The sequence below is a fragment of the Rhinatrema bivittatum genome, chromosome 11 (assembly GCF_901001135.1).
Source record: "Rhinatrema bivittatum chromosome 11, aRhiBiv1.1, whole genome shotgun sequence".
In the NCBI taxonomy this organism is placed as follows: domain Eukaryota; kingdom Metazoa; phylum Chordata; class Amphibia; order Gymnophiona; family Rhinatrematidae; genus Rhinatrema; species Rhinatrema bivittatum.
The window spans coordinates 47621925-47648084 of NC_042625.1; the positions used below are offsets into that span (position 1 = coordinate 47621925).

The 26160-nt window shown below is 39.5% G+C and overlaps 1 protein-coding gene across 12 annotated transcripts in view; it reads left to right on the forward strand.

Moving 5' to 3' along the window:
• The window catches only part of ARVCF (ARVCF delta catenin family member), a 743011-nt gene that overhangs the window by 651334 nt on the left and 65517 nt on the right, over positions 1-26160 (forward strand). For 10 of the 12 annotated variants that reach the window (XM_029572000.1, XM_029572001.1, XM_029572002.1 and 7 more), the window contains 4 exons: positions 13698-13815; positions 14133-14304; positions 16210-16227; positions 21381-21452. In XM_029572000.1, coding sequence (XP_029427860.1) covers positions 13698-13815; positions 14133-14304; positions 16210-16227; positions 21381-21452 — 380 coding nt within the window. The remainder of the gene's footprint in view (positions 1-13697; positions 13816-14132; positions 14305-16209; positions 16228-21380; positions 21453-26160) is intronic. The other 2 variants (XM_029571995.1, XM_029571997.1) reach the window with 2 other exon arrangements.

The window sequence follows — 26160 nt, forward strand, 5'->3', positions numbered from 1 at the left end:
CCCCAGACCTACGTCTGGAACCTAGCCATCCTGTCTTCAAAAAAAAGCTTAAAACCTGGCTCTTTAGCCTAGCTTTCCCAGAAACATAAGGAGGCTCTTCAGCTAAGCTCTTCAGCTAGGCTCTTTAACTTAGCTTTCCCAGTCACATCATGTTCCCTCTCTATGCAGGTTTTCTCGCCAATGCCATCTATTATTTCACTTTACTTCATCTTGATATCATGTTTACTCCCCTGCCTCATGCGTCTCCCTCCACTACTTTGTTCATTTGTCAAACTTTAAACAGCCTCCTTCTCTGTATAATTGTATATTTAAATACTGTATAATTTAAACACTTATTCTGTAACTAATCTGTTTTATATTTGCAACAGCTTCCTTCGATGTATAATAGTTACAACTGTAGTTGTACTCATTCTATATATATTTTGGATTAATTTTATTTAATTTATCTTGTATTTATATGTCTTATTCGTTTTAGTCTTTTTATTTATAGCCCTGGGTCTGTTCTTTAAAACCCAAGGAGAGTTACCACCTCATTGTTCTATGGAATCGTTCTGTTTAAACTGTTACATGTAAACCTTGGCTTTCCTTAAGCCCTTTGGCATCCTTGTTTTATGTAAACCGGATTGATATGTATCCCTACAAGAATTTCGGTATATAAAAATTATAAATAAATAAATAAATAAATATTAGTGCATAGACGTATTCTCTGGGGCTGTTCCCTCTCACCAGTGTTTTTGATATCTTTATTCAGCCCCTGAGAAATTTGATTCGTTCTCTCGAGCTGGGGGGTATGCAGATGACATCCAGCTCATTATGCATGTGGGAAAGGATATGGGAGTGGTTCATAAGTTAAATAGTAAGTTATCAGTGATTACAGAATTCATCTAGAACTGAGATCCTTAAACTATATCAGTCAGGGCCAGATACTTGTGGCAGAGACTGAGCAAGTAACGTCATCTGATATGGTAAAATATTTGGGGGTCTTTTTTAAAGTGAAGTTTAATTTGGAAACTCAGGTGGCAGGGTGATTCCAACAGTTTTGTTAAAGCTGTAGTATGTGAAGAAACAGCATCCTTTTTGGGACTTGAACTCTCTTAAGACCGTGGTTCATCTTATAATGATATCTTAGTTGGACTATTGTAATAGCCTATATGTGGGTCTTCTGCAACTTCACTCACAGGCTACAAGTTCCTGAAAATGCCACTACATGGCAGTGTCCCAAACACACTCCTACAGAAGCTGTGCTCAGCTCTCTTCATCAGCTTCCAGTTGCGATCTGGCTTCAGTTTAAGATGTTGGCCCTTTTACGGTCATGAGACGTAATGGTCTGCTTTATTTGACAAACTGGGTTGGTACCACCTCATGCAGAGTTTGAGATCAAGCCAAGAGTCTTTACCGTAGGTCCTCTCTTTCAAGTTGCTATGAAGGGTTCAGACCTCAACTAGAGCCTTTTCAGTTGTGGCATCTACACTGTGCAATAAGCAGCTGGTAGAGATCAGACAGGAGTTGATTTCTCACCTTTCATAAAAAGATGTAGAAGAATTTGTGCCGAGTTATTTTCAGTGTTCATGGGTTGTTTGCTGTCTGGATCTGAAGATAAGAGTATAAGAATATAAGAGATGCCATACTGGGTCAGACCAAGGGTCCATCAAGCCCAGTATCCTGTTTCCAACAGTGGCCAATCCATGTCACAAGTACATGGCAAGTACCCAAACATTAAATAAATCTCAAGCTACTATTGTGTATTAAATAATAGATTATGGATTTTTCCTCTAGGAACTTATCCAAACCTTTTTTAAACCCAACCACATCCTCAGACAATGAATTCCAGAGCCTAACTATGCGCTAAGTGAAAAATAATTTTCTTAGATTTGTTTTAAATGAGCTACTTGCTACCTTGATAGAGTGCCCCCTAGGCCTTCTATTACCTGAGAGAGCAAATAACCGAATTACATTAACCTGTTCAAATCCTTTCATGATTTTGTAGACCTCTATCATATGCCTCCTTAGTTGGGTCTTCTCCAAACTTAACAGCCCTAACTTCTTTAGCCTTTCCTTATAGGGGAGCTGTTCCATGCCTCTTATCATTTTGATCGCCCTTCTCTGTACTTTCTCCAGTGCAATTATATCTTTTTTGAGATGTGGCAACCAGAATTGCACACAGTATTCAAGGTGCAGTCTCACCATGGAGTGATACGGAGGCATTATGACATCCACCATTTCATTCACCATTCCCTTCCTAATAATTCCTAACATTCTGTTTGCTTTTTTGATTGCTGCAGCACACTGAGCCGACAATTTCAATGTATTATCCACTATGAAGCCTAAATCTCTTTCCTAGGTGGTAATGATTTTGTGGGTATTTGTTGTTTTTGTTGATTTTTGTCTGTTTTATTTTATTTTGATTTTAATAGAAGGATTAGTTTAACTTACATTTTTAGTTTTAATTAGTCATTGCTTGATTTTAATTTGTAATTTTATGTTTGGTTAATATCAAATATGTTGTATACTGCTTTGGATGACTGTTGAACCAATAGGACAGTATAGAAGACATTTTAAATAACAAGCTAAATTTTTAATCTTCCGTGGGAATGCCTCTGGTCCTGCCCCTTTTCTGACCAGCTTGTGTGCAGAAATTTAGTATTCGGCGGGGGGAGGGACTGAGATTTTTATCTAGTTAGATTTATCCAACTAATTTTCAAAGTTACTTGCATAGATCCTTTGAAAATCCACCTCGTAATGCTTTTCAAACCAAAGTCTGAGGTATAACTCAAGTTCTTCATTTGGCTGTTCCCATCTGATATGAGACTTAAAGGAGCTAGACTCTGATTACAAAATATTTTTCCATAGTTTTTCTCCCCATTATCCTTTCTAACAAAAATCAAGAAAACCTGAATTAAGCACAGAGGATCTCCAATTGCACAAAAGAGAGAGGAAAGGTAGAGATCAACTGGGATCTATAGCACTGGAACAGGAAGTACATTATGGGTCTTACTGTCCTTATCTGCCACAATATTCTGTGTTGCTTCATACATTTACATTTATTACTTTTCTTAATCGCTCAATATAATGAAAGCCTGAGCGTTGAACAGTAATACATTCATAATCAACATAAAAAGCAGAGACAATAACAATATATAAATTCAAATAAAATTGACTTCAAATAAAATAAATCAAATTTTGTAAAAAATTGCAAATTGAAACAACCATAAAATCAGATAAACAAGTAGTAAAAACAAAGGAAGAACTATGAAAAGTAGCATAATTTAAACAAATATATTTTTACTAATTTCTTAAAATCCTTAAGCGAGTCTGACTGTCTCAAATCAAGTGGGGAGGGTGTTCCAAAATGCAGGTCCAGCTACCGAAAAAGCACATTCTTGAGTAATGTGTAGCTGCACCACCTTAGGAGAAGGAATCTCAAGACCACAGTGAAGCGATCAAGTTCTTGTTGGTTGATAAAATTTAAGCAGTGAGTTGGCCCAATAGGAAGAATCATCATTTAAAAGCTTAAAAATTAACATAGCAATTTTATATTTTACTCTCTCTTGTATTGATAACCAGTGCAGCTCTATCAGAATGGGTGTAATATGTTCTGATTTTTTCAAACTGGACAGCAAGCGGGCGGGGGAGTTAAGCAATAACTGTAAGGGGCATATTGAGGTGTAGGGAAGATCCTGGTAATAATGGGAAAATAGAGACCTGAAGAACTGTATGGAAATCGTTGTCGTAGAGCAGCTTTTTTAGGCCAGCTATAACACATAATCTGTAAAAAAAAAAAAAAAAAAAAAAAAACAACTATGTGAAATTACTTGTCTAATCTGATCGTGAAATGAAAGAGTTTCATCTAACGTGATTCCAAGACTCTTTATATTCTTTTTGATCATTAAGAAAGATTTGTTGATCAAGATGATATTTTCATCAAATGATGAATATGGACTGTGAATAGCAAGAAACTCGGTCTTGGCCATATTTAAGGATAGCTTATTGTGATGAAGCCATTTCTGGCGGGTGGAGAAACAAATATTCAAACTTTCTAATGTCTCATCCCAGAAATGACATATTTGAATCACAAACTGGATATCGTCTGCATAAAATTTGTAGCAGTCAGTTAATAAAGCAAGAATTTTACAGATGGGGTCAAGCCAATAAAGCAGATCCCTGAGGGACACCAGATTTAATTTCAGAGAAAGTGGAGAGAGTATTATTAAATTTAACCACATGGGACCGATCCCTCAAGTAGGATTTAAACCAATTGAAAACAGTACCTGAAATTCCACATTCTTGCAACCAATATAACAATATATCGTGATCCAGTGTATCAAATGCAGAAGAAATATCTAAAGAGACAAGCAAATATTTATGACCAGAATCAATTCCTCTTCTTAGAAAGTCAGTAAGGGATAAAAGTAAGATTTCTGTAGTGAGATTGCGACGGAAGTCGTACTGGTGTGTGGATCAAGGATCTCATAGCTCTTGAGATGCTCAGTGAGTTGTGAAAGAACTGAAGATTCAAGTAGTTTTGCTAAGAACGACAAAGACGATATCGGACAATAATTACTAAGATCGGTAGAATCAAGTGTGCTCTTTAAGAGGGGACGAACAATTGCTCTTTTTAGTGAGGAAGGAATTAAACCTTCATTCAGAGAAAGATTGATTAGTTTAGCAAAAATTGGGGATAATAGATTCCTAGAAGCCTTAAATAAGGAAGAAGAGCAAAGAGTTTGAGGACATATGGTGTCATTTGATTTGGATATTAGAATATCTACTTCATTGGATGCGTCTTGTTTAGGTATCATAGTATCACAAGAGCTTGGAAAGTAGAGAAACTTCAGACAGATCCTTAGCTGACTGTAATAGAGAATAAGTTCAGGTTCCCTATATGTGTGTGAAACACATGAAAACAAATTGCTGTTTTTCTTCCAGGGTATTGCTAAATAAGGCTACTTTGTAGGTGAAGAATTATAAGGCTTTTGCATGCCGTACTTTTATGGCATCCCTTCGCATCTCTAGCTAGGTCTTGTTTCGTAGAAGGCGTTTTGTGATACTTTCTCAAATGTAGCTTCTTCCAAAGGAAGAGGTGGCTGGCAGAGTTGTTGAAAGAATTTGAGAACCATGAAAATTGATAGACTAGTTCTTGTTATATTTATGTCTGAAATACATAGAGCTTTCTTTGAAAGACAGATGCCAGTGTATGCAGAAGAGATCTCTGTGTTAAATATAGAAGCTTCTTATCTGAAAAGAACCTCTCATTAATTTTGAGGTTTTAGACATTCTGAACATGAGTGTTTTGGCCCTAGAACAATGAAAGATAGAAAGCCTTATTGTAGAAATGTCTTTCTCTGCTGATATAGCCATATAAACATTTACTCAGCATTATGTCAGCAGCAAAAAAGACTTTTGTCCTCTTTTGGATAACTGAAACATTGTTCTCATGCATATAAGCCACATTTAAAGAACTGTGTGTATAATGCATAAGAGATTAGAAGCATTTGACTGATAAGCATTGGTGCACAACAGAACCTTGCCAGGTGCATTCTCAAGACTAGAACTGATATCCCTAAAACCTCAGAGGTAGCTCACATGCTGTGAAATGAACCCTGGGGTAAAGATTCAGCAATGATGGGCATCATTGTTTGGTTGATCTAAGTGTTTTTAGTTTGTTTATATGAATGTATTGCTTGCAGTCTAGAACTGTAGATAATGCGGGTTATAAATTTTAAAATATAATCTGGCAGGACACAATGGGTGTGTCACCGAAGAAGAGTCGAGCAAAAGGGGTTGTTCTTTCATGGACCCCTGAAGATTTGCAGAATTCATATTGTTTCTTGCCTTCTATAATGGCAGTGTAAGCGAGGTTTGATGTTGCTGCAATTACCTTGTATATTGTTTGAGATTTTTATATTTTTTTTGTCTTTTTCTATGTATTTAAAATAGAAATGTTTACTGAATTGAAGTTGAATATTTTTATATTTTGATGTGCTGATCTTTACAAATGTATATTGAATTTAATTGTAATTGTTTAAACTTTGTTAGCCCCTTTAAGCAATCTTTTTTGTTGTGATAATGAGAAATGTAATATTAAAATCAAAATAAGAAAATGGTTTAATGGAAGAGCAGAATTCTACTGGCCATTTTGGTCCTAGAAAGTACAAACTGCGATATCATTTATTAGGTGAACATAACATTATCCAAAGATGATATAGTACATGAACTTTCAGGAACATGTGTCTCTCTGTATCTGATTGCTCTTTTTAGCGATCAAAACTGTTAGGTAATGTCTTAGCCCAAAAGAGCAATATATATATTAATCACAGAATGCCTGGTACTACCCATTTATAACATTTGGTTTGCAGCCTGAAAAAGCTTTTATGTTATATGGGAAGAAATGTTCTTTTTTAACACAGGAAAAATTGTCAGGGGGATCCCCTGAGGCAGCAGAGTGTGAACAAAGCCTTCTCCGTCTTTGCAAATGTAAATGTCACCCAGTTATCATATGTATCTTAGAGACTTTGATATTTGAATGTCATAGTGTTCTCATCTGAAGCAGAAATGAATGTGCTATCCCGATGTAATCCTCATGGGTCAGATTCCTTCACTCATGGGTCGTCTTTACCAAACTATGTTTACTTTCCTTAACATTTACTCAGCTTCATTCAGTGATCTTAAGAAGAGCAGATATTTGATCAGCTCTAGGCCTCTTCTGCTGCAAGTGGGTTGTTTTCTTATTTAAAGAAAAAAAAATCCAGAAAGTATGGCATTTGCTCTCGTATCTTGCTAGTGATTTCTGTATTTAGATGAGAAGCTAAGTGACTGAAATTGCTGAGTTGGAAGGGTAATTAGTATTTCTTTTCCACTGTTTGGATGTTATAAGTTCTAACTCTTGGAATCACAGCGAAAACCTCCTGTGCTGTAAAGAAATCTGTAAAAAGAAAATCTGAATTTTTGTTGCCCCTGAATTATAAATTTTCAGACAGTGGAAATGGATCATTTATTTAAAATCCAGAGAAAAATTGTCATTTGGCCACAAAATTATAATTTTATTATGTGCTTCGAGGAGAGAGCTGTGCTAGAAAAAACTGAATCATTTATTGAGCAGACTAGATGGCCTTTACTGTCGTCCTCTGCTGTTGTACTCTGTGTAATCTGTTCAGCTCATTACATTTTTCTGGCATGCATTTCCCCTCACAGTGGGGAATAGATACCAGCCGCCAGAGTCTAAATTGGATCTTCTGAGTCTTAATGCAAATAATGTTGAAATCCCAGGCTTCTTCCATCTAGCTTACCACTCATGTGCTGAATAAGTGCTGCAAGTTATACAGATTTGTGATGTGACATCTGCATTTCTATAAACAAGCTAGTTTGATTGAATTCAACACTACTAGCAAACAGAACTGTGAACTTGTCAAATAATTGATCCACATTTGTCATGTTTCAGCCAACATCATACAATACACATTGCTTTTTTAATTTTACATAGAAGACAGTTTGATTGTATCCTACACTGGTAGTGTCACTCTGCACTTCTAACAACAGAGATTTCCATTTGTGAAAGAACGCTGACTCAAGACACTGATGTCTGAGGTTGTCAGGGGCAGCAGGGATCACTTCGTGTTAACCTGTTGCCTGGCTGTGTTCCTGGTTCCTGCTACAGTCTTGGCCTTCAGCTCGCTTCTACTTCCTGCTCTAGTCCTGGTCTTCAGCTCAACCTTGTTCCTGCTTTCACCTGGAAGTCCTAGTGACCACGTGCACTCAAGAGCTTAACCTATGGGGAATGGCAGCTGCCTTAGGCAAAAGACAGTGACTTCAGACCACCCAGCTTCCCAAGTATGCCCTGCTAGCCATCTGGCCTTTCCCTTCCCCAGCAGAGCAGGCCATGATAAAGGAACAGGACAGTGTGTAATGAACATCATCCATGCCTCTAACATCATTTATTATTTACTTCCATTTCTTTATCACCTTAATCAAATAAATTACTCAGAGCAATGAACAGTCAATAACACCATCAATGAATTATACAAAACTTAAATAAAAAAACAAAACTTCAGACAACACAACAATAAACATAGAAGTTAAAATAACAGGATGGCAATAACAATTTCATTAGTCACAGTACTAGAAAACAAAAAGAAAAATGCTAATTTATAATACTGCATCAATAGTCACTTAAACTTAATCACAATGCAATAGACTATTACTTAAGAAAATACAACAGCAAAAAGCTAGACTTTACAATATTTCCTGAACTTCAAGTAATCATCTAAAAGTCTCAAGGCCTTTGGCATTGAATTCCATAAGACTGGGCCCAGTACCTATAGCCCATGCCTTTGCCCTTCACCAGCCCCCTTTGCCCAGTCCCTATTTTCACTATCACACCCTCGGCCCCCCATTATCCAGTTAAACACCCAGCTTCTCAGCAGCCATCGCAAGAACACAATGGGAGTAAAGGTGCTGAGTGGCTGAAACTTCCCAAGAGCCATGATGATCCTTGAGTCAATAGCTGTATGCTGCATCTTTCCTCCTCATTAGAACAACAGGAATGGGGACAGGACCAGGAAAGATCCTGATTTTGAAAAACACTGGTATAGGAGATGGGGCATTTCAACCAGTGAAATCTTTATAGTTTGATTGTAAACTGACATAAGAGTAATAGATATGTAATTATACTAGGGGCTGTGCCCCTTCTTGTTTCACTCGCCAATCCTGCCATGGAATCGCTTTAGATTCCTTGTTCATGTCTAGGTGGAAAATGCAAGGTTGATAGGGCAATAGACTTTAATGAAAAGAAGGGCAGGGAGAGAGCTATAGAATTCTCTACCCCACACCTCCCTTTTTTTTTTATCCCCCTTGACTGAGTGTGCATGGATGTTAAGGTAACCCTCAAAAAAGAAAAAGTGATAATTGCATGGCAACATCAAAAAGAGAGTTTTATGACTCCATCAGCTAGGTATGTACATTAACGATGTCTTGTTCTTGCTCTGTTGGAGGTGTCTGTGTGTCTGGAGAGCATTCATTGGGATGTGTGAAGGTGGGGGTAGAGAATGGTGATGGGTGGGGTGCATGTTTGTAGTGCTGAGATGGTATGTGTTGTTGGGTTTGTTTGGACGTGGGCATTTTTCTCCCTTGCACTCTTTATGTTCTCCCCCTACCCCTCCCTCCCCACCTGTGTGAAAATGGTATGTATGTGTTGTGGTTGTGAGTAGTGGATATGTAAATGGTATTGTGAGATGAGTAGAGGAAGAAGGTATGGGTGTGGTGGTGGGGAATCCACCCCCATTTTCCACCCACCCTCAATCCCTCCCTCTCCTCCCCTGTGTGAGTGTGGGAGTACCAGTGTGTGCGTGTGCACTTTCTCCCTCTCCTCCACGGCACTCCCCATTTCCCCCTTCTCCCCTTGTGTATGCGTGCAGTGGAGGGGGGGGGGGGGATGTGTGTGTATTGTGGGAAGGTGAGAGTGAGGGTGTGTGTGTTGGGGGATGGACTCTCACCCCTTGCAATCTCCATAGACTCCTCCCACCCTGTGTGTGTGTTTTGTGGGTGTGAGTGGTATTAGGGATGAAATGGGGGTGCGTGCATGCCTTGGGGGGGAGAAGGGGAATGGATTGGTGCGTGTGCACTCTTCCTCTCACACTCTCTACTTTGCTCTTCCACGCCCCCCAGATATGGGGGGGGGGGGAGTAGGTTGTGTGCATATGTTATGAGGTTGGTGTGAGTGAGTGACTGTGTGTTGGGGAACAACTGAAGGGGTGTGGGTTTGTGTGTGTTGGGGAGTGACTGGGCATATGGGGTGTATCAGAGAGTAGCTGGACATGAGGGTTGGTTGGGGTTTGGGAGAATAGAGGGGGTGTGCATGAGGGACAGTGGAGGGTGGATACACTCTTTCCCTGTTCCCCCCCCTTCTCCTCAGTCTCTCACTGCCCTTCACCTTGAGACTAGCTTGGAAAAGGAAGAATATCAAAGGATTAGAATCTGGTTACCTGAGCACCTTTAGGTGCAACACAGTGGAAGATTCTGAAAGTGTGAAAGACTGAAGCAAGGGATAGAGAAGAGGTGGTCCTTCTTGCATCCCTCCCCCCCCCCCCCTCCAAAAAAAACAAAAACAAACAAACAGAAGACATTAGACAACTAGGCAGACTAGATAGGCCAACTGGTCCTTATCTTCATATAACTGGTCTCCAATGCATACAGAGTTATCTCCAGCATATATATTGTGATCCTGAAAGCCTGACTGGCTGTGGGACCACATGGACAGGTTAGATGACAAATGAGGACCAGTTGGCCCATTAGTCTCTCCAGTTGTCTAATGGCTTTTTACCACTTTGGGTAAATGAGGATATTTCTGCCACCTCCTTAAGAATAAAATTGGTCTATTTTCCTTTTTCCCTTTATTAACCTGCCTTATACAGACATTTTTCATCTTTTAAGTGCTCCATTTTATTGCTGACCAAATTTCCTCCATACCCTCTAGGACTCAAATTCCCAACAGGGCCTCTTCAGCACTATCACTTATTTTGAAGTCAGCCCTCCTGAATCCAAGACCTTACAGAACTACCAACTATAATGAGAACTAGACCCTAAAATGTACTTGATCATGAGGTCAGTGTCACGGTCTCCATTTGTCAGTACCAGATCAAGCATCTCATCTCTTTGAGTTTGCTCTTTCACTAGTTGCCTGAAGAACACCCTTTGAATGGCATCCAAGATTTCACCATTTCTAGCTGATGTTGCTGTGGGTGGGCTCCAGTCCACATCTGGTAGGTAAACTTTAGTCTCCAACAAGCAGAATCTTCCCTTTGCATGCCACATTGGCGATGCCTCTTAAGTCTGAATTCTCTTTTCCTTGTGCTGGAGTTCTATATAATACTCCCATATACACAGAATTTCTCTTGGTTTTCCTGGTGCAACCCACAGTAATTCAGTTTCTCCCTGTTCTTCCTTTATTTCAGTGGTTGCTATTATACTCTGAATATAAAAGGCTGCTCCTCCTCCTTTTCTTGTTTCTCTCCCTCTGGTCTGAAAAGATTATAGCCTGGGATGGTCACAACTCAGTCCTGATTTCCATTACATCAAGACTCATGATAGCAACTATTTCCAAGTCTGACTCTGCCATGGTGACTTGCAGAGCTGAGCAGACATGTCATTATTATTTTTTTTTTTTACAAGGCTAATGAATACTCAAAGATGCAAACTGTCTGCCAGGGCTACTTAAGTGCCTTTTCCCAGTCAAAAAAAAAGTACTCCTGGAAAGCTTATAAAAATATCATTTCTGTTCAGCTGGTTTTCTTATGACTAATTCTATCCCAAGAAACCACCACTGCAACTTATCATTTCTATAGGGCAACTCGATGTACACATACAAGAGAGAGTCCCTGTTCAGTAGACAAACATACAGAACAAAAGAAACTTTGGGAATTTCATTTCACTGAGTTCAATGTACATTTTCCAAGTATCGAGACATGGAGCTTGCATGGGCGTCTTTAAGTGCACACTGGAATGAGCAAAGTACAGTTAGAAAACAAAAAACTTTAGATTTGCAGTTAAAGCAATCATTTTCTCATTAAGATTTCACCCATAATCATTTATTAATAAAGCAGTTAGAAAGAAGGAATTGAAGAATGATCTGAAAGTCTCAAAGGGGTCCATATTCAGCCGCAGAGTGGCTAGTTAAGTTAGCTGGATAGACCTGCTAACTTTAGGACAGCCCTACAGTGTTAGTTGCATAACTTATGCTGCTAACTCTGGCCTGCCTCAAAATGCCTCCTGCCCACTCCCGAGTTATGCAGTTAAATTCTAGTCACATAACTTACGTGTCTAGAATTTAGCCACATATGACTTCAAATATCACCGTTTTGCCATTTAGATGGATAACCTTTCAGTTATCCATCTAAATGGGTTCTGAATATCAGCCTCTGTCATACTCTGCACTGTATCTGTCTCTGCTCCCTTGCCTCCACACTAGGAGGAGTTCCTGGATGACTGTTTTCCAGTCCCCTCCCTTATCTCCCTGAAGATGGGAGTTCACTACCTTCACATGCCTGCTTACCCTCTTCTGGTTCCTTAAGCCTGGAGATCTGAACATGAATCTCTGGTACTGCTGCATCCAGATCTTGATTTCATTTATTTAACAAAGTTTTATGTTAAATTTCATACTACATGATAAAGAAAGTTATGCGAATGGATTGATGTAATGAGAGTTTATGAAAAGAGACTAATGTCCTAATAATTTTCTACAATGTGCTTTTTTTATGGATGTTAGTTTTTTAATTTAAAATTGGAGGAGTTAACTTTTTTAAAATTTTATATTCCAAGTTTTGTGACACTTCAAGGTGGATTGCATTCTGACGTTGTAAGTATTTGTGAATAGGATTCCTAGAGAGCTCCAGGTCCTCAAAAATGGGCTGACTAGTGCTGATTTCACCTTATCGTCTATGTCCCTTCAGAAAGAAAAGACAATCCCTGCCTAGAACAGAGTAAAACTAGGCCTTGCTCAGCCTACCCATGATGACCTGGAGCCATCTGGTAAACCTTGTGTAAAACAGAAAAAATTTCTACTACAAATCCTTCTTGATGAAACAAACATATTTGACCAGGAGATTTTCATACACAAAAGTGGCATATAAACTGAACGCCAGCTTATCATGCCAAGTTTATCTAGCTGTCTTTAGGACTGCTGTATGACACAACCAAAGTTAGCTGGCTAACTTATCCAGCTAACTCTGAATCTCTGCGTTAGCTGCATAACTTAGCCAGCTAACTTAATTCTTCCCCGAAATCCCCCTATGTAATACAGTTAAATTTTAATCAAATAAGAAGTTATCCGGCTAAACTGTAGCTGGATAAGTGGAGAAAATATTGGGAAGTTGGCATTTAGCTGGATAACTTGCAATGTATCCAGCTAAATGCCACTGAATAGTGTTTGCATATTGGATTATTGTGCACCTAAATATACGCGGGCCCCTTATCCTTGAAAACACTGACATAGGTTACATGTGGTATTAGTATGCTGGTTATGTGCATACATTGAGAGTTGATGGGTTACGTGCATAGATTTGTAACATGCTGCCAAATTTCTGTCTTAGCTGTGCACGTAATCTACACATGAAACACTTTACCTGAATGGGCTGATTTTAAAATTCTTTGTATCAGTGCAGTATTTGCAAGTGCTTTTAACCCGCAGACTTTACACTAATTGTGGAAGGAAAGGGTGCGCATAACTTTCCCTTTTGAAAACTGTCCCAGCCGAGCCACCTGCACACATTTATGCCTGCTAATTTTGAGGGTATTTTTTTCTGACAAGTGCAAATCCTACCCAAATCTTGCCCCCCCCCCCCCCCCCCCCAAGAAACACCTGCTGCAGGTAGAAGTACTCGCGTGTAGGGCGGGCATTTTTTTTTTTTTGTTTTCAAAAAGCCCATTTCCTCAGGTGAAGCACCATTTTGCCAATGGAAATGCTTCGAAAATTACCCTCTTTGTGCGTAAATCTCCCAGCTAAGCTTTTCCAGTTCTAGCCCTTAAGAAGAAAAGGAGGGATAGGGTGTAGCAATGTGTTGATAACTGGGAATGAGGGAAGGGACCGTCTGCTTCTGCCAACGAGCGAGCCGTGTACATGGGCTCTGCATGCACTTTGCATTGATCTGACCAATCTCCCAATGGCTACAAACTGAAGCCTTTTGTTTTTTTGTTTTGTACTTGCTTAGAAATGTGAGTTCGGATGGCTCAGAGGCACGCAGAAGACTGCGGGAGTGTGACGGCTTGGTGGATGCCCTCCTGCACGCTTTACAGTCTGCTGTGGGAAAGAAGGACACTGACAACAAGGTGAAGGTTCAAGATTCCCTTCTTCCTTTCTTTTTATTGTATCTGCTGGGACCTTTACAGTTGCATCTAATAATGTCAGGAGTTAGATATAATGGCATAGCAAATAATTCAGCAGATTGTTCCACAGGTGAATGTATATGTATATATATATAATAAAAAAATACTTGACATTAGATGAATGCATCTGACCCCCACACAACATGAAACCTTCAAACCCAGTAGTATGTGATGTATGAGAGTCCTAGATTTCTAAGGGAGGAGATTCAAGCTGCACGTGCTAGAATCCGGTTTCTGACATAGTTGTTTTTCTATCTCAGTCTGTGGAGAACTGCACATGCATCATGCGTAATCTGTCTTACCACGTCCACAAGGAAGTTCCAGGTGCTGACCGGTTCCAGGAGCTGGATTCCCATCAGCCCACTGGCATGGGAGGCCCACAGAAGAAGAAGAAAGATGATGCGGGCTGTTTTGGAGGGAAAAAAGCTAAAGGTATGTTGCACACCAGTTCTAAAAAGGCTGTGTGCATCAGTTGATTTTGGAATATTCTTTCCTGGTTGAAATTCCCCTTTGATCTTTGGTACCATGAGTGTACGTCATATGCTGCAAAGCCTGCTATGTTCATCTTGCATCCCTTTGACTTTTTGTCCATTCATTCTTCCAGCGTTAGCCTGCTATTCTCCATTATTTGTATTGAAATGTTAGTGAATGAACACACTAGTTTCTATCTGCTTGCTCCTTTCTCTCTTGTATTTAACTTTGAATTATCGAATCCTATTGGAATCACTTTAGTGCATGTTCAACATATCAGAGCTAACCCTTTGTCAGGTTAAATCTGTATTTAAGTTGCAGATGGACTGCAGTCTCTCTTTTAATGATTTTTTGAGGATAGATTTCTTTTGGTCTTAAATGTATGTTTGTAGCAACCCATGAAACTCTTCTCTTTCTGTGTGCATAGGGTGTTGGTTCAAAGTTTAGGGGAATTGAAGGACGTTCAGCAAATAGGATGAGATGAGAACACTCAGAGCAGGCTAGTTAGCTTCAGCTGTGTTTGCACATTGCCCTAAGTCAGCTAATACAATTTTATAGTACATTGTGCACCCACTGAAGGAGAAAATGAATGTTTTTAAAGTCATTGTTGCAGCTTTGGGAAAACACTCGCTTTCAGTTGGATTTTATCAGAAAGCCAGGCCCAAGCAGTGCACATGTGGTTCAGAGTAGAAACTTCAGTAACTGAAGATCACATATCTTGTTTTCTTTTCTTTAGAATATATGTCCCTGTTTTACCGGTTTATATTTCAGAGGCTATGATTTTAGCATGGCTGCTGTTGTGATGTTTTATAAAGTAAGATATTTTCTTCCTTCTTGGAGCAGTAATGCCCACCAGGGAAGGATACACCAGATTGGAATTGCTTGTCCAACCGTTCACTACAGCCTTCTAGGCTCTTGCTTGTACAAGTGAATATTATGTTTTTGAATGATCTAACTGCACCACCAGCTCCTGTGGAGAAAATGCAATATTGGAAACATGACAATTTAGCACGTTTTTGTATGTATGTGAGCATTGCTGACTGTGGGAAGACATGTACATGGCCACAGCTTGGGATGGGCTATAACACTTGTTTTGCATTTTGCAGTTATTGGCTCTACATTGTACCAAAATATTCCTGGTTCTCCTTTGGAAAATGTTCATAACAGGAGTCATTCAAAGTGTACTGAAGACCATGAATTCTATGACTGTGTTCCTTAGTTGTTGTTGTTATTATTATTATTTGCTATCCCGCCTAAACCAATTCCTCACTATTCAGTGTACAGAAACTAGACATAATAAAACCATCATTAACCCTCATGTTATTAGTAGAATACAAAATTGCCCTATCCACTCCTAACACACACTATACACAGATTCAGTTGCACACTTGCACCTTAACCTAGATGAGCAACCACCCAACCTTTCACCCATCCTACCCACTTCCCACTTGATAAGCACAGTGCCCAGTTGCAGATTTGGCAGCCTCACAATACACCTGGTCAGCCCCCATTCATTAGGGTTCCTGTCCTTCCTGAAAGCTTTCAAGACTTCACCAGTTTACAGAACTTTCTCATGCAAGAAGTCTTTAGTGAGTAAATTGTGCTGCATGAAGAGACTTTTGAGATGAGGCTTGGTATATTATATAGCAATCCTAGGACTCTGCTTTCAGGAAGCAGTTTTATAAAGTACATACTACTTAACTGTCACAGGTGAAGACTAGATGTAGTATTTCCAGTACTTTCTCTTGTCCCTCGGAACCAGTGAGAAGTGTCTACATCCACTGTCTTTACCTCTATCTTACTTTGATTCTTTCGTTTTGTTTCTAACTTTTTTGTTTTTTGTTTTGCTGCTTTTCTGCTTATTAGAGGAGTGGTTTAACCAAGGTGAGTCCTTCTTTTGTATTTTTATTTTGTCTAACTTTTGTGTACCTGCTGTTGCCCAGAATAGTTAGAATCTGGTTTGTGTCTTGGTTCCTCACTTGAGAACTCACATCGTTGAGACCAATAATGTCTTCCCCACCCAATGGCAAAATGGAAAATAAGGGAGAAGATTTTATATGGCATGTTTTATCCACCTAACTTCCCAATGTGTGTGACGGTTATAACACACATGCAGTCACTTCCGCAGGGTTGCTTTGGCTTCCAAATTTGTCTAACAGGGAGAAAAAATATTGAGTCTCATCTGTATGACAAATTTAATTCTAGCTTTTACTGTGAGCTGACTTTTCTATCCCTCAGCAGGTAAGATGTCTTGAGCTATACCCAGGTATACTTAAGTAAGCTCATGTTATAAGCTGAAATGGTTCAAAGTGTTCTGCAGTGGGAGCGTTATTATTTTCCCTATAGATTGCCTAGTTCCAAAAAACACAGGGAAATTTAATAAACAATTGCAGGTAGATCTTGGTATTGCTTTGGGTCAGCTAATAAGGAGACAGACTGTGACTGTACCTGGATCTCAGGGTAAGTCATTCAAGCAGCCCAGGGGTCCAACAATAACTTCTAACTCCCAGTTCCACATGGTGTGTGCAGAATAAAACATCCCTATGTCAGTGTTGTGTTCTTTACAATTCAATAAATATATTTGAACATAACTCTGTTACATGCTGGCACCATCAGCCTCCTCCCTAAATTAAGACAGAGCAGCATTTACATAGTGCAAAATGCAAATACAGAAGTAGTTTGTGCCAGCATCAACTATTAATGGCTTTTGGTGGTTGCAGCCTACCCAGCTAAGTGTCTTTGTTACACCGTGATCCTTGAAGTGTGGCATGAAAGAGTTAAAATTGTCAATAAGTGCTATGAGAAATACTAGACAGAGAAGAAAATGGGAAATGTGTGAATATGAGGCTCATTCATATGAAGAAGGCTGGAGTAAAAGTGCTGTTGATTTCATTGCTTCTCAGATTGTAAATGATTTATTAAAAGTAAGGATTGTGTCAGGCAGCTTTCCCACACCACAGCACCTTGCCAGATTGTGTAGCCAGACACTATAAAAGAGAGCTATCAACAACCATATAAAAGCCATCTGTCTCTGGCAGCGTTCTGAACTGGCTGCTGGTTTGGCAGTTGCTTCATCTTTCTCTGATGTGTGCAGAACTGTACATATAAACAGAAAACCCGAATAAAGAGGCTATTTTGCTATGGATTGTGGTCTAGCAGTTTAATGACTCAGCTTGGCTTTTGTCGTAGTCCAGGTTTTAGCATAGAAGTGGAGGTGCAGGGAAGAGCTTAAAGGTATTACTTAATAGCATTCCTCTTACTGTACATCAGAATTTTGGGGTCTGAAAATTGATCTGGGGAAAAATCTGAGTGCTTTCAACTCAGACTGCTTTGCGTTCAGATTTTTCTACCACTGGGGGTGACGGTTATTTGTGACTGTGAGTCTCTGTGTCCTCCTTTGGTTTGTCATTGGGGAGCAGTTACAGGCAGCTGAAGAAGGTTGATGGACTATTAGTATCCTCTCAGCATATAACCACCTGTGGGAACATGGATTGCATACCAGGGTCATTTTGCTGCAGTGTGCTTACAGAATTGGTTATATAATAGATGGGCAGCTACTTAGACTGGCAAAAATCCTAAATATAATGAGGCAATTTTCAGTAGCCCATGAAGCCGCATGGTACGTGCAAGCTTCAGCACCTGCAGACTTTGTAACTAATTCTCAAAAAGAAACTAAGCAGGTTGCTTCCATTTCAGAATAGCCTAAAAGGTGCACATATACTTTACAGCTGCCGCGTGTGCTGTCAGTGGAACAAGGTGAAACAAAGCATGTAGTGCTGAAAATCAAATCTGCGTGTATTGCGTTATTCCACTGACCTGAACACCCCCCTAGGAATGGCTCATTTTAATTTCACCAAAAGTCCACATGCTGTGAAAGCCCAAAAGGACCATCTAGCCAGGGAATTACCAATATAGGGAGAGTAATTCTCAGACAGCCTGCTTAGAAAAGTCAGCAAAAACACTCCCAAGTTACACTAGTTTTTTAAGAAGACTTACATACATCTGCTTTGAAAATTATATCATCAACTCTGCCTCTCACAAGTTATACCTGTTATTTTTCCTGAAATTGTACATGTGTACCATTGTGTACACATTGTGTAAAGAACGTTAAGTCTCAGACCCTCCTCAAGCCCAGCCCCATGAATGCCTCTGCTCAGTCCAGGAAAATGTAAATGCATGAACACGTAAGTTTACCCATAGATCAGGTGAACAGTCTTATAAAAGGCAGAAGCCCCCTTGGAAATTACTTTTTGAAAGCTCACAGAAAGGTGTAACTTACTCCTTGACATGCTTCATTGTTTTGATTTCAGATGTGTAGGATACAGGTGAAAGGTAGACATCTTGGGCCTTTGAGAGGTACAGACAGGAGTGATTTCCGGAAAACCAAACTGTGCAGATATATCTGATGGATATCCATTGCCTGAACACCAGCCCTGGCTGTAGCCTTCCAGGCCTTAATGATGCTATAGATATTTATAAAGGATGTATGTATGCTCTGATAACAGAAGGAGGTGTCAGACCTGTACATTTGTTGAAATGCGTTAAAACCAGCAGAGTGATTGGAGTGATGACATTTTTAGTTCAAATCTCTAACAGGTCCATATTCAGTATCTGACTGGATAGCAAAGTTAGCCAGATAAACTTATCTAGTTAATTTTGCAGGTAGTTTAGTTAATTAAAAATTTTTGATCGCTTAATGCATACACTCTAAGCGATTAACAAAATAACATACATAATAATCATAAAACAACAAACAACATTAACAAACAACATTAAAACAAAAATAGTCATACCATCAACATAGTCCAGATCTTATATTCAATAGAGCAGCTGCACTGTTGAATATAGCCAGCTGTCTTAAGGTTACCCAGATAACTTTAGGACAGCTCTTTGGCCCAACCAGACTTATCCAGATAACTTATCTGTCTAATGTAGCTCCTCCCCGAAGCACCCCTAAGGTATCTGGCGAAAGTTTAGCTGGATAATAATTTTAGCTGGATAAGTTCCCAAATATTAATTTAGCTGACTAATTTGTGATCTTTCTAGCTAAATGCTTCTGAATTTGGACTCCTGAATGTCTTCTGAAGGGATCATTTCTACTCGGCTACCTTTGATTTTCTTTGAACACTTCTTTTTTATTGTGTTAACGTAGTTCTTCCAGTCTGCATTGGTTTAAAAAAACCCATAGCATTGCATGTGAAGAAATACTCAGCCTTTCGTTTTCAGAATATAACAGAATGGATGTCAGCTTTTGACTAATTTGAAAGGGAGACTTGGTTTTTCAGCTGCACATAGACATGAGATTTAGTACTGTTAAGTGTGCTGCTGGGCTGAGGGACATGCATGGAGCGAGGCCTGTGAATGCTTCTTTAACGCTTTGTGTAAACTCTTTGAGGATGTATGTGTTTGGATCCCCCTTTCCGATGTACAGGGTTAAAAAGCCTGTAGGAGAGCTGAAATTTCCTACTGTTTGTAGCACACTCAAAGGTCCTTTGTGTAGTATTGAGGCCTGAGCTCTACTGTGGTGAAAGCAGCAAAACTGGCTCCTGCAGAGTCCTCTGGGCAGTAATCTCTTATATTGCCAGCATCTAACTTTTCATGATTTATCAACTCTTATTTGTTCTTGACTCAGGCTGGCTAATATAGTCTCCTTTAAGGCTGTAAAGTTGTATTTCACAAAACATGGTTGTTGAATTAGTAGCTTAACAGGGAGCAACACTTTGTATTTTGTTTTTTATTTTGTCACTGTTTTGGATGGTTCTTTATAGAGCCAGGGAATTGGTATAATGACATTTTAAATAAGTAACGAGCAAATAAGTAACAAGAAAAGTAATAGTGGAAGAGCAGATCTCCCTTGAAGGTGGTTCCTGGCTAACAGGGGAATGTGAGGAGGTGTGTTAGAGATGGGTCCCCAGAGCCTTTTACTTTTCCAGTAGTCTGCACGGCTGTCTCATATGGATTGAAGCATGAAAACTACTTGTTTATGGTCATGCAAAGTGTCCGACATTGCTTTCAACGTTCCTATCAGTGAGCAGTGCTTAAAATCAGAATTGGGCATTAATAATTGGCTTGTTCATGATTTCTCTGATACTGGCACATTTTCTGATCAGCTAGGACTACAAATATATCACATTAAACACAAGCAAGGTCAAATGGCTTAAAGGAAAAAGATCTATAATAGTTTGCAGAACAGAACCGGCCTTTTTTTTTTTTCATAATAATTTGGCTCTCCTCTTCAGCCTTCCAGCCTCTTCCATGATTATGCTACCATGAGTATTCATTTACAAGTAACTGAATCATTCTTTCCTATTTTTAAGCCTCCCTTCTTTGCCTTCTCTCCCTCTCCCCAGTCTAGCCCAGCCATGGCAAATGACAGTTTTTAGCCAAAGGCCACTGACCCCAGCTCTGTCAAGAATTTCTTACTCATGCACTCTGGGTTTGGCCACTGGATGTCACTGTTCTTTGGCTGAAACTTTCTTTTAGAGACTGGAACTCGGCAATCTTTTCATATAGAAGCGTGATGACAGAAAAAGACCATATGGCCTATCTAGTCCACCCATCTACACAACTGCTTGGCTCTACAATTTATATTACTCCCTCAGAGATTCCCTGTGCTTGTCCCATGATTTCTTGATTTCAAATACTGTCCTTGTCCCCACTTCTACTGCGAGGCTGTTCCATGCAACCACCACCCTCTCTAATTCCTTAATTATTTCTCAGTCTACCTTCTTTCATGTTTATCCTATGATCCCTAGAGCCTTCTTTCTTTTCTAGGAGGCCTTCCTCTATGCATTGATGCCATAGAGGTATTTAAACTAAATATAACATAGTATAGCCCCCTCCAAATTGTTCACTTTACTCCCAGATGAACTCTAATTGGAAATCTTTCCGACTTTTTCTCCTGCTTACATAAGTTAAAAGGTACAGGAGGAGCTGATTTTTATGGTTTAAAAGATACCATCTGAGAGTTATTGAGTGACAGGACCTTCATGAACTGAATTTAACACTCTGTCCTTTAACATCTGTTTTGTGCACAGGAAAAAAGAATGGAGAGATGGACAGAAATTTTGATACTCTTGACTTGCCTAAGAGATCTGAATCGGCAAAAGGTAACTCAGCTTTACATCTGCTTTTCCAGTCGGAAGGTACATGAAAGATCTTTACAGATCTTTGTACATCCCTCCCAGCTATGAAAACTAAAATTAACTTTTAAAAATCCCTTTACATTTCCTTATACTATTCCCATCTTCCCCAAGATGAAAGGTAAAATCAACAGCACCCCTCTAAGCCCTTCTTTAAAGCAATGATTTCTGCATGATTTATAGAAAAGTGAAAGCCCTGGTACTGTAGTTACTTTTACAAGGCAATAATCTTATTCCCTAGTGGTCATGGCCAGAGGCCAAGAACATTTGACTTGATCCTGATGAGGGAACTTGGATCTTTGCTAAGAAAACTCTTAAGGCTGTGCTGTTATGATGTCCATAAAGCACCAACTTTTTTTTTTTTTTTTTTTGAAAGCCTGTAGACAGCTGTTAATGCCTTCAAGAATATTCCCATCTTACAGGTGTGGTGTTTATGGCCAGCAAGAATTAAAAATAAATGACTGGTGCAATTTGAAACGTTTAATTTGGAATTGTATTCCCTGTGGTGGAAGGTGAGATGGTTTCCTTTAATGTACAGTGGAACTGGTTTGCAAGGTGATCTGTTAATAAATCGCACCTGGTTATTTGCATCAAATTATATTTAAAATGTGACTGGACCAAATTGTGTGCCAACACCTACTTACAGTAAAAAGGCTATATAATTAACCTTATATACATTCTGGATACCTATGATCCTGTGTTTGCCTAAATAGACTTCACTATAGTTGGTGTGCCTAGACAAGATAGTCTGAACTCATTTTTTCTTTTTGATATATGATTTTCTGCAAACATTTATATTACAAGATAATGGCACTGCAGTAAGGTCAACCACACTTCAGCATCTTTAAACCATGTTGAGTGATAAACGGAAAATCAATACAAGAAATCTAATTAGAAAACAAGGTGACCAGTGAAGATTACAATGCTGTGATACCTTTACTAGCCCAACATGAGAATTATTCAAAGATGAAGCTGAACCTGAGTTTCCCATCTGAAGCAGGAAACGTGATCTCCAAAACACATGCATATCCTCATCTTTGGATAGTTCTTATGATGCTCAGATAAGAAGTATCAGAACTTGTAAACTGTTTTTGTTTTAAGGTGTGCCAGGGGCCTGCGGTGGCATACTCCAGCTGTTTCTGATTTGAACTTCTTAGGACAACAGCTTCTACACACCACAGCACCTTTGGGATTCAGTCAGAGAAATCGCTGGTGGGGAGAATGATGTTGGTGCACCCCCGTATATCTCAGATGGAACATTCCCTGCAAAGAATTTGGTTTTCTTCAGGACCTGTGTGCTGCAGAGTTTCTAACTGGTTGTGATGAGTTTCTAGTTGGTTCTGATGAGATAAGTTAGATAGAACTGGACCTCATTGGCAATACATGCCTCACTGAGTAAATTGCACAGTGATACAAACCCAGTCAGTCCAATGGAATAGATTCCAGAGCTCCCTCCTTTGCCTATGGCTACCTCCAATAACAGGTTAGAGAATATGGTAGTCATAAGCTGTTTCACAGTCTGAAATCTCCTTTGGTAGTGACCAGGAGTGCCAAGAATGCTATGTTTTTGTGGATGGGAAACAAGGTCTTTGTTGGGAAGTAGGCATTAGAGGTCTTTGGGGTTTGTTGAAAAGGTCATTGTGAGGTGTTTTTAGGGGAGTTGAGTGGGATTGTTTTGTGATTTTGGGTAACTTTATTTTGGTTGGGAAGGGAATTTGATATATGTTATATGTTCTTTTCTGCGTTCCCTGGTGGAAACAGGAGAACAGTATAAGTTATATTTCAGTACTTATTTATTGTAAATGTGGCAATGTATTTATGGCTATATGTATTTAATGATTTTACTATTTATTATGCTTTATACAGTTAATGAGTTTTTGTATCATGTGTTGAATATGAGTTTGCTCATAGAAAGGGGTGATCCAACCAAAATACAATTCAAGTCAAACTGGGTCACAATCTGATTAAATTCTCATGCAGACTGCAGAGCTAGATAGAATTGATCCAATTTGCAATTTTAGCTAGAAAAAAAAAAGTATGCTGTGTACTAGAAACTGATTTCCCCTCAGCTCATGCAGCTTAAATTGGTCTCCAGACAGACCCAATTAGGGAGTTTCTGCCTGATGAAGTGCTGTAAATACTTAAACATAAATTATTAGAAAAAGAAACCTATTCAAAGCAGGATATTCCTTTTAGGAAAAAGCTACCTAAAAATATCTTACCCTTTAATAAAAGCAAAGGGAGAGCTAGCTCTGTGTACCATTCAGGCAAGAGAAATTCTGCTCCGGGAAGTAGCAGGGATATGATCTTCTCAGGATGCTGCAACTTATGCAGTCTCTATAAATGTCTCCTGTTATAAAAGTGTAGTACCATATCCATATGGGATCAGTGAGTGTAAACTCTCCCCTCCATTTCTGCTCTTTTCCTGAGTTTGGTGATTGCAAACTGTCCGCTAGTCACTGCTGATCTTTTTTCCTTTACCTCTTACTGGGCTCAAGCTCTACAAGATTTCCCCTTTAGTACGTGGCTTCTGGCCTCGGGACCATTGCTACAATGAACAGAATCTGTTATAATAGGGGGGAAATCACTGAGTAGGTGCAAAAGAAATCCTAGTGCTGGTTCTGACTGAGCTGGAAGAAAGCAGAAACCAGTGGGCCCAAAAAAAATCTTATGGGTTCAAAGAGTAGAGGTTTCCCATCTGGTGTAAGGGTAAGATCATAGATCCTTTCTCCTATCCAAAACTGCTTAACTATCATCTGTGTCTTTCAGAGTCATGCTCAAACCCAGCTCTGTTAGGGTTCATCTCAGTGCAATTAAATGTTGTTCTCTTCATCCTTTTCTTGTCAGATTTATGTGAGGCTTGTTCAATTGAAGCCTCCCGTCAAGCCACCCTCTGTGTCATAGGACTTCAGCGTGGTTTGCACTTAATCACTGAAAGCTCCCTTTGAACCTCTGCACACTTATGAACTTAGTATCTGACCTAGGTCATATTTTTGGCGGTGATTACTTCAGTTCACAGAATTAGTGAGCTCCCAGCACTAGTAACTTCCACTTTATGCTAAGTTTCATCATGACAGTGTGGTATCATGCATTCCTCCTAACTTCCTACTTAAGGTGGGGTCTGATTTCCACTTTAGCCAGTTAGTTGACCTGCCAATGAATTTCCTCAGGCCACAAGTACATAGAAGTGAACAAGTCCTGCACAGTATGGATTCCAGGAAAGCTTGTGCCTTCTATCCAGAATGGACTCGAGCCCGTAGAAGGCCCACCCCAACTTTTCATTTGCACACCAATAGACATGGAATTATTGTAATCAAATGGATGGTTTCTAATTGGCTAGAAGATTGCATCTTCTTTTTGTTATGGGCCTAAATTGGTCTGACTCTGGAAGGGCATATCAAGGCTCATAATGGTACAGTGGGCCATCTAAAATCAGCCTGCATTAAGGAGAGTTGAAAAACTGTGACCTAAGAACATAAGTGCCCTGCTGGGTCAGACCAAAGACCATTGAGCCCAGCATCCTGTCTCTTGACAGTGGCTGTTTGCAAAAAAATAGATCCATTTTCTTGTGGCTCATACCCAGCAACAACTACTGGGTTTTCCAATGTCATCTAAAAACATAAGTTGCCATACCGGGTTAAACCAAGGGTCCATCAAGTCCAACATCCTGTTTCCAACAGCAGCCAATCCAGGTTACAAGTACCTGGCAAGTAACCAAACATTAAGTAGATCCCATGCTACTAATGCCAGTAATAGCAGTGGCTATTCCCTAAGTCCGCTTAATTAATACCGGTAGCAGTTAATGGACTTCTCCAGGAACTTATCCAACTTTTTTTAAACCCAACTACACTAACTTCCCTAACCATATCCTCTGGCAATAGATTCCAAAGCTTAATTGGGTGTTGAATGAAATAGTTTTTTCCTATTTGTTTTAAATGTGCTACTTGTTAACTTCATGGAACATAAGAACATAAGAAATTGCCATGCTGACCACCAGACCACAAGAACCTGGCAATTACCCAAACATTAAGAAGATCCCATGCCACTGATGCAATTAATAGCAGTGGCTATTCCCTAAGTAAATTTGATTATTAGCCGTTAATGGACTTCTCCTCCAAGAACTTATCCAAACCTTTTTTGAACCCAGCTACACTAACTGCACTAACCACATCCTCTGGCAACAAATTCCAGAGCTTTATTGTGCATAGAGTGAAAAATAATTTTCTCCGATTAGTCTTAAATGTGCTACTTGCTAACTTCATGGAATGCCCCCTAGTCCTTCTATTATCCGAAAGTGTAAATAACCGATTCACATCTACTCTTTCAAGACCTCTCATGATCTTAAAGACCTCTATCATATCCCCCCTCAGCCATCTCTTCTCCAAGCTGAACAGCCCTAACCTCTTCAGCCTTTCTCATAGGGGAGCTGTTCCAACCCCTTTATCATTTTGGTTGCCCTTCTCTGTATCTTCTCCATCGCAACTATATCTTTTTTTGAGATGCGGCGACCAGAATTGTACACAGTATTCAAGGTGTGGTCTCACCATGGAGCGATACAGAGGCATTATGACATTTTCTGTTTTATTAACCATTCTCTTCCTAATAATTCCCAACATTCTATTTGCTTTTTTGACTGCTGCAGCACACTGATGGAGTTGCCTTCTAGTCCTTTTAT